Source organism: Lipotes vexillifer, unplaced genomic scaffold (assembly GCF_000442215.2).
Source record: "Lipotes vexillifer unplaced genomic scaffold, Lipotes_vexillifer_v1.1 scaffold676, whole genome shotgun sequence".
Classification (NCBI taxonomy): Eukaryota; Metazoa; Chordata; class Mammalia; order Artiodactyla; family Lipotidae; genus Lipotes; species Lipotes vexillifer.
In genome coordinates, this window is record NW_006773959.1 from 13,803 (window position 1) to 23,359 (window position 9,557).

At 42.0% G+C, this 9,557-nt stretch overlaps 1 protein-coding gene across 1 annotated transcript in view; it reads left to right on the forward strand.

Moving 5' to 3' along the window:
- Positions 1-9,277: 9,277 nt before the first annotated feature.
- The window catches only part of LOC103087869 (ferritin heavy chain-like), a 2,476-nt gene continuing 2,196 nt past the window's right edge, over positions 9,278-9,557 (forward strand). Inside the window, exon 1 of the mRNA XM_007448626.1 lies at positions 9,278-9,544. Within this exon, the coding sequence (XP_007448688.1) occupies positions 9,278-9,544 (267 nt within the window). The remainder of the gene's footprint in view (positions 9,545-9,557) is intronic.

A 9,557-nucleotide genomic window follows, 5' to 3' on the forward strand; every position in this document is an offset into this window, starting at 1 on the left:
AAAAAAAAAAAAAAAAAAAAAAAAAAAAAAAAAAACAAAGAAAAACACACAAACAACCCAATTGAAAAGTGGGCAGAAGAACTGAGTAGACATTTTCCCACAGAGGACATACAGATGGCCACCAGGCATATGAAAAGACGCTCAACATAGCTAATCATTAGAGAAATGCAAATCAAAAACCCTTGAGAAATCACCTCATCATACCTGTCAGAAAGGCAACCATCAAGAAGACCACAAATAAGAAGTGTTGGCAAGGATGTGAAGAAAATGGAACGCTATACACTGTTGGTGGGAATGTAAATTGGTGCAGCCACCATGGAGAACAGTATGGAGGTTTCTCAAAAAACTAAAAATAGACCTAGCATATGACCCAGCAATTCTACTCCTGGGCATATATCTGAAAAAAACAAAAACACTAATTTGAAAAGATACGTGTACCCCAATGTTTACAGCAGTATTATTTACAATAGGCAAGACATGGAAGCAACCTAAGTGTCCATCAACAGATGAATGGATAAAGATGTGGTGTACGTAATACTACAGTGGAATACCACTCAGCTATAAAAAGATGAAATTTGCCATTTGCAACAACATGGATGGACCTGGAGCGTATTCTGCTTCATGAAATAAGTCAGACACAGAAAGACAAATACTGTATGCTATCACTTATATTTCGAAACTAAAAGATAAAACAAACGATTGAATGTAACAAACAGAAATAGACTCACAGATTTAAAGAACTAGTGGTTAATAGGCTCCACTAGTAGGAAAGGGGAGATGGAAAGGAAGAGGGAAGAAGGAGAAAGAAAAGAGAAGGGGCAGAGAGGGGGAGGATGGCGGAAGAGTAAGACGCGGAGATCACCTGCCTCCCCACAGATACATCAGAAATACATCTATACGTGGAACTGCTCCTACAGAACACCTACTGAACGCTGGCAGAAGACCTCAGACCTCACAAAAGGCAAGAAACTCCTCACGTACCGGGGTAGGGCAAAAGAAAAAAATAAACAGAGACAAAAGAACAGGGACGGGACCTGCACCAGTGGGAGGGAGCTGTGAAGGAGGAAAGGTTTCGACACACTAGGAAGCCCCTTCGCGGGCAGAGATTGCGGGAGGCGGAGCGGGGAGCTTCGGAGCCGCAGAGGAGAGCACAGCAACAGGGGCGCGGAGGGCAGAGCGGAGAGATTCCCGCACAGAGGATCGGGGCCGACCGGCGCTCACCAGCCCGAGAGGCTCGTCTGCTCACCCGCCGGGGCGGGCAGGGGATGGGAGCTGAGGCTCGGGGCTTCGGTAGGATCGCAGGGAGAGGTCTGGGGTTGGCAGCGTGAACACACCCTGAAAGGGGCTAGTGCCCCACAGCTACCCGGGAGGGAGTCTGGAAAAAGTCTGGAGCTGCCAAAGAGGCAAGACTTTTTCTTGCCTCGTTGTTTCCTGGTGCGCGAGGAGAGGGGATTAAGAACTATGCTTAAAGGAGCTCCAGAGACGGGCGCGAGCCACGGCTAAGAGCACGGACCCCAGAGACGGGCGTCAGACGCTAAGGCTGCTGCTGCCGCCACCAAGAAGCCTGTGTGCGAGCACAGGTCATTATCCACACCTCCCCTCCCGGAAGCCTGTGCAGCCCACCACTGCCAGGGCCCCATCATCCAGAGACAACTTCCCCGGGAGAAAGCACGGCATGCCTCAGGCTTGTGCAACGTCATGCTGGCCTCTGCCGCCGCAGGCTCGCCCCGCATCCGTGCCCCTGCCTCCCCCCGGCCTGAGTGAGCCAAAGCCCCCCAGTCAGCAGCTCCTTTAACCCCGTCCTGCCTGAGCAAAGAACAGACGCCCTCTGGCGACCCACACGCAGCAGTGGGGCCAAATCCAAAGCTGAGCCCCGGGAGCTGTGCGAACAAAGAAGAGAAAGGGAAATGTCTCCCAGAAACCTCAGGAGAAGCGGATTAAATCTCCACACTCAACTTGATGTACCCTGCATCTGTGGAATACGTGAATAGACAACGAATCATCCCAAATTGAGGAGGTGGAGTTTGAGAGCAAGATTTATTATTTTTTCCACTTTTCCTCTTTTTGTGAGTGTGTATGTGTATGCTTCTGTGTGAGATTTTGTCTGTATAGCTTTGCTTTCACCATTTGTCACAGGGTTCTGTCCGTCCATTTTTTTTTTTTTACTTTTCAAAAAAAATTTTTCTTAAGAATTATTTTTTATTTTAATAACTTTTATTTTATTCTCTTTCTTTCTTTCTACTTTTTCTCCCTTTTATTCTGAGCCGTGTGGATGAAAGACTCTTGGTGCTCCAGGTAGGAGTCAGTGCTGTGCCTCTGAGGTGGGAGAGCCAACTTCAGGACACTGGTCCACAAGAGACATCCCAGCTCCACGTAATATCAAACGGCTAAAATATCCTAGAGATCCCCATCTCAACACCAACACCCAACTTCACTCAACAACCAGCAAGCTACAGTGCTGGACACCCTATGCAAAACAACTAGCAAGACAGGAACACAACCCCACCTATAAGCAGAGAGGCTGCCTAAAATCATAATAAGGCCACAGACACCCCAAAACACACCACCAGACGTGGACCTGCCCACCAGAAACACAAGATCCAGCCTCATCCACCAGAACACAGGCACTAGTCCCCTCCACCAGGAAGCCTACACAACCCACTGAAACAACTTTAGCCACTGGGGACAGACACCAAAAACAACGGGAACTATGAAACTGCAGCCTGCAAAAAGGAGACCCCAAACACAGTAAGATAAGCAAAATGAGAAGACAGAAAAACACACAGCAGATGAAGGAGCAAGATAAAAACCCACCAGACCTAACAAATGAAGAGGAAATAGGCAGTCTACCTGAAAAAGAATTCAGAATGATAGTAAAGATGATCCAAAATCTTGGAAACAGAAGAGAGAAATTGCAAGAAATATTTAACAAGGACCTAGAAGAACTAAAAAGGAAACAAGCAATGATGAACAACACAATAAATGAACTTAAAAATACTCTAGAAGGGATCAATAGCAGAATAACTGAGGCAGAAGAACGGATAAGTGACCTGGAAGATAAAATAGTGGAAATAACTACTGCAGAGCAGAAGAAAGAAAAAAGAATGAAAAGAACTGAGGACAATCTCAGAGACGTCTGGGACAACATTAAATGCACCAACATTCGAATTATAGGGGTCACAGAAAAAGAAGAGAAAAAGAAAGGGACTGAGAAAATATTTGAACAGATTATAGTTGAAAACTTCCCTAAAATGGGAAAGGAAATAGTTAATCAAGTCCAGGAAGCACACAGAGTCCCATACAGGATAAATCCAAGGAGAAACACGCCAAGACGCATATTGATCAAACTGTCAAAAATTAAATACAAAGAAAACATATTAAAAGCAGCAAGGGTAAAACAACAAATAACACACAAGGGAATCCCCATAAGGTTAACAGCTGATCTCTCAGCAGAAACTCTACAAGCCAGAAGGGAGTGGCAGGACATACTGAAAGTGATGAAGGAGAAAAACCTGCAACCAAGATTACTCTACCCAGCAAGGATCTCATTCAGATTTGATGGAGAAATTAAAACCTTTACAGACAAGCAAAAGCTGAGAGAGTTCAGCACCACCAAACCAGCTTTACAACAAATGCTAAAGGAACTTCTCTAGACAAAAACACAAGAGAAGGAAAAGTCCTATAATAACGAACCCAAAACAATTTAGAAAATGGGAATAGGAACATACATATCGATAATTACCTTAAATGTAAATGGACTAAATGCTCCCCACCAAAAGACACAGACTGGCTGAATGGATACAGAAACAAGACCCATATATATGCTGTCTACAAGAGACCCACTTCAAACCTAGGGACACATACAGACTGAAAGTGAGGGGATGGAAAAGATATTCCATGCAAATGGAAACCAAAAGAACGCTGCAGTAGCAATTCTCATATCAGACAAAATAGACATTAAAATAAAGACTATTAGAAGAGACAAAGAAGGACACTACATAATGATCAAGGGATCGATCCAAGAAGAAGATATAACAGTTGTAAATATTTATGCACCCAACATAGGAGCACCTCAATACATAAGGCAAATACTAACAGCCATAATAGGGGAAACCGACAGTAATACGTTCATAGTAGGGGACTTTAACACCCCACTTTCACCAATGGACAGATCATCCAAAATGAAAATAAAGAAGGAAACACAAGCTTTAAATGATACATTAAACAAGATAGACTTAATTGATATTTATAAGACATTCCATCCAAAAACAACAGAATACATATTTTTCTCAAGTGTACATGGAACTTTCTCCAGGATAGATCACATCTTGGGTCACAAATCAAGCCTTGCTAAATTTAAGAAAACTGAAATTGTAGTAAGAATCTTTTCCGACCACAACGCTATGAGACTAGATAACAATTACAGGAAAAGATCTGTAAAAAAATACAAACACATGGATTATAAACAATACACTACTTAATAACGAAGTGATCACTGAAGGAATCAAAGAGGAAATCAAAAAATACCTAGAAACAAATGACAATGGAGACACGACGACCCAAAACCTATGGGATGCAGCAAAAGCAGTTCTAAGAGGGAAGTTTATAGCAATACAAGCCCACCTTAAGAAGCAGGAAACATCTCGAATAAACAACCTAACCTTGCATCTAAAGCAATTAGAGAAAGAAGAACAAAAAAACACAAAGTTATCAGAAGGAAAGAAATCATAAAGATCAGATCAGAAATCAATGAAAAAGAAATTAAGGGAACAATAGCAAAGATCAAAAAAACTAAAAGCTGGTTCTTTGAGAAGATAAACAAAATTGATAAACCATTAGCCAGACTCATCAAGAAAAAAAGGAGAAGACTCAAATCAACAGAATTAGAAATGAAAAAGGAGAAGTAACACCTGACACTGCAGAAATACAAAAGATCATGAGAGATTACTACAAGCAACTCTATGCCAATAAAATGGACAACCTGGAAGAAATGGACAACTTCTTAGAAATGCACAACCTGCCAAGAATGAATCAGGAAGAAATAGAAAATATGAACAGACCAATCACAAGCACTGAAATTGAAACTGTGATTAAAAATCTTCCAACAAACAAAAGCCCAGGACCAGATGGCTTCACAGGCGAATTCTATCAAACATTTAGAGAAGAGCTAACACCTACCCTTCTCAAACTCTTCTAAAATATAGCAGAGGGAGGAACACTCCCAAACTCATTCTACAAGGCCACCATCACCCTGATACCAAAACAAGACAAGGATGTCACAAAGAAAGAAAACTACAGGCCAATATCACTGATGAAGATAGATGCAAAAATCCTCAGCAAAATACTAGCAAACAGAATCCAACAGCACATTAAAAGGATCATACACTGTGATCAACTGGGGTTTATTCCAGGAATGCAAGGATTCTTCAATACATGCAAATCAATCAAGTGATACACCATATTAACAAATTGAAGGAAAAAAACCCATATGATCATCTCAATAGATGCAGAGAAAGCTTTTGACAAAATTCAACACCCATTTATGATAAAAAACCCTGCAGAAAGTAGGCACAGAGGGAACTTTCCTCAACATAATAAAGGCCATATATGACAAACCCACAGCCAACATCGTCCTCAATGGTGAAATACTGAAAGCATTTCTACTAAGATCAGGAACAAGACAAGGTTGCCCACTCTCACCCCTATTATTCAACACAGTATTGGAAGTTTTCGCCACAGCAATCAGAGAAGAAAAGGAAATAAAAGGAATCGAAATCAGAAAAGAAGAAGTAAAGCTGTCCCTGTTTGCAGATGACATGATACTATGCATAGAGAATCCTAAAGATGCTACCAGAAAACTACTAGAGCCAATCAATGAATTTGGTAAAGTAGCAGGATACAAAATTAATGCACAGAAATCTCTGGCATTCCTATACACTAATGATGAAAAATCTGAAAGTGAAATCCAGAAAATACTCCCATTTACCACTGCAACGAAAAGAATAAAATATCTAGGAATAAACCTACCTAAGGAGACAAAACACCTGTATGCAGAAAATTATAAGACACTGATGACAAAAATTAAAGATGATACAAATAGATGGAGAGATAAACCATGTTCTTGGATTGGAAGAATCAATATTGTGAAAATGACTCTACTACACAAAGCAATCTACAGATTTAATGCAATCCCTATCAAACTACCACTGGCATTTTTCACAGAACTAGAACAAAAAATTTCACAATTTGTATGGAAACACAAAAGACCCCAAATAGCCAAAGCAATCTTGAGAACAAAAAATGGAGCTGGAGGAATCAGGCTGCCTGACTTCAGACTATACTACAAAGCTACAGTAATCAAGACAGTATGGTACTGGCACAAAAACAGAAAGATAGATCAATGGAATAGGATAGAAAGCCCAGAGATAAACCCATGCACATATGGTCACCTTATCTTTGATAAAGGTGGCAGGAATATACAGTGGAGAAAGGACAGCCTCTTCAATAAGTGGTGCTGGGAAAATTGGACAGGTACATGTAAAAGTATGAGATTAGATCACTCCCTAACACCATACACAAAAATAAGCTCAAAATGGATTAAAGACCTAAATGTAAGGCCAGAAACTATCAAACTCTTAGAGGAAAACATAGGCAGAACACTCTATGACATAAATCACAGCAAGATCCTTTTGGATCCACCTCCTAGAGAAATGGAAATAAAAACAAAAATAAACAAATGGGACCGAATGAAACTTCAAAGCTTTTGCACAGCAAAGGAAACCATCAACAAGACCAAAAGACAACCCTCAGAATGGGAGAAAATATTTGTAAATGAAGCAACTGACAAAGGATTAATCTCCAAAATTTACAAGCAGCTCATGCAGCTCAATAACAAAAAAACAAACAACCCAATCCAAAAATGGGCAGAAGACCTAAATAGACATTACTCCAAAGATGATAGACAGATCGCCAACAAACACATGAAAGAATGCTCAACATCATTAATCATTAGAGAAATGCAAATCAAAACTACAATGAGATATCATCTCACACCAGTCAGAATGGCCATCATCAAAGAATCTAGAAACAATAAATGCTGGAGAGGGTGTGGAGAAAAGGGAACCCTCTTGCACTGCTGGTGGGAATGTGAATTGGTACAGCCACTATGGAGAACAGTATGGAGGTTCCTTAAAAAACTACAAACAGAACTACCATATGACCCAGCAATCCCACTACTGGGCATATACCCTGAGAAAACCATAATTCAAAAAGAGTCATATACCAAAATGTTCACTGCACCTCTATTTACAATAGCCAGGAGATGGAAGCAACCTAAGTGTCCATCATCACATCAATGGATAAAGAAGATGTGGCACATATATACAATGGAATATTACTCAGCCATAAAAAGAAACAAAATTGAATTATTTGTAGTGAGGTGGATGGACCTAGAGTTTGTCACACAGAGTGAAATAAGTCAGAAAGTGAAAGACATATACCATATGTTAATACATATATATGGAATCTAAGGGAAAAAAATGTCATGAAGAGCCTAGGGGTAAGACAGGAATAAAGACACAGACCTACTAGAGAATGGACTTGAGGATATGGGGAGGGGGAAGGGTAAGCTGGGACAAAGTGAGAGAGTGGCATGGACATATATACACTACCAAACGTAAAATATATAGCTAGTGGGAAGAAGCCTCATAGCACAGGGAGATCAGCTCGGTGCTTTGTGACCACCTAGAGGGGTGGGATGAGGAGGGTGGGAGGGAGGGAGACGCAAGAGGGAAGACATATGGGCACATATGTATATGTATAACTGATTCACTCTGTTATAAAGCAGAAACTAACACACCCTTGTAAAGCAATTATACTCCAATAAAGATGTAAAAAAAAAAAGTGTAGGGGCAAGATAGGAGTAGGGGATTAAGAGGTACAAACTACTATGTATAAAATAAATAAGCTACAAGGATATATTGTATAGCACAGAGAAGAGAGCCAATATTTTATAACAACTTTGAATGGAGTATAATCTATAAAAATATTAAATCACTACGTTGTACACCAGAAACTCATATAGTACTATAAATCAACTATACTTCAATTTTTAAAAATAAAGGAAAATTAAAGAATATACCTGTAGTAGAAAGCCAAGCACATTCAAAGAAAGTTCAATAACAGAGTCAATGAAATCAAAGCAGTGCAGAGGTACTGAGTGGACTGTTAGATTAAAGATCTACTCTCTGAACAACAGTTCTGTTTGCCGCTACCATGCTCTGACCCTACGCCAATCTTTCTTACGTTGGACAAAGTTAAAGTGGCATTTGATCTGTGTTAATCTCCCAAAACTATACTCCAAAGACAGTGAATTACTTGTCCAGGAAATGAACCCAAATTAGAGCAGATTTGAGACAACTGGAGACCCGCACAACAGAAGGGAAACAAAACAGAAGGACACATCTATCCGAAGAGAGATCCACTTAAGTCTTCTGATGTCAGAGAAATGCCATGCTTTGGGCATTTGGAAGGGTCCCTATACTACCTGAAAGTTTTATGCCATGTACTCCCAAAGGAGAAGACTCCTCCCTAATTGACATGCTCCACTCTCCCATACAGAGGAGATGCCTATTAATGAAATGGACGTCCCAAATGTAGAACAGATCCATGCTAGTTACCTAGGCTAATCACATGAGTCCTTTACTCCCAAATATGAGTGGACAAATGTTTGCCAGATATTTGAGGAAAGTGAAAGAGAGGATCACGATGAACAAACAGAACTATTTCTGGAGAAAAAATAAATATAATAAAGGAAACGCAAAAGAACTTTACCAAAAAATTCCAAATTCATATTCTCAGAATTTTAAGGAAGACAGTCGGTTTATAAAATGAGAACAGGGTGCTGTAAAAGGGAGCAATTAGAGAAGAGAAAGTCCTTGGAAAATAGAAATATTACTGCAAAATTTAAAGATTAATAGATGCCAGGTGCTTAGCGCAGTCAGGCTGCCTCACCCAGGCCTGGCTGGAACCTGGGACACAGCTTTCGTGCCCCGCCCTCCGTGCACATGCACCCTCCCATTCCCCCCACCACCCCCGCCCCGTAACGGAACCTCCTTTCCCTCCTCCCAAACCCGGGTAATGGACCCGCCTTCCAGTCCATCGCAGAGCAGCTGCCCTCTTCGACCACATGGGAGCGCTCTGAGGCAGCTACCGCGGGCCCCGCGGCTTCGCCTACACCTTGGCCTTCACGCCCGCCACGCTGCCCGTGCTGTCCGCCATGCTGCCCGCGCCGCGCTCGCAGGTGCGCCAGAACTACCACCCCGACCGCGAGGCCGCCGTCAACGGCCATTTCACCCTGGAGCTCCACGCCTCCTTCGTGTGCCTGGCCGCGGCCTTTTACCTCGACAGCGACGACTTGGCCTTGAAGCACTTCACCCGGTTCTTCCTGCGCCGCTCCCACGAGCACAGCGGGCGGGCCCAGGGCCTGATGTGCCTGCAGAACCAGCGCGGGGGCCGCCTCAACTTCCAGGACATCAGGAAGCCAGTCAGTGACGAGT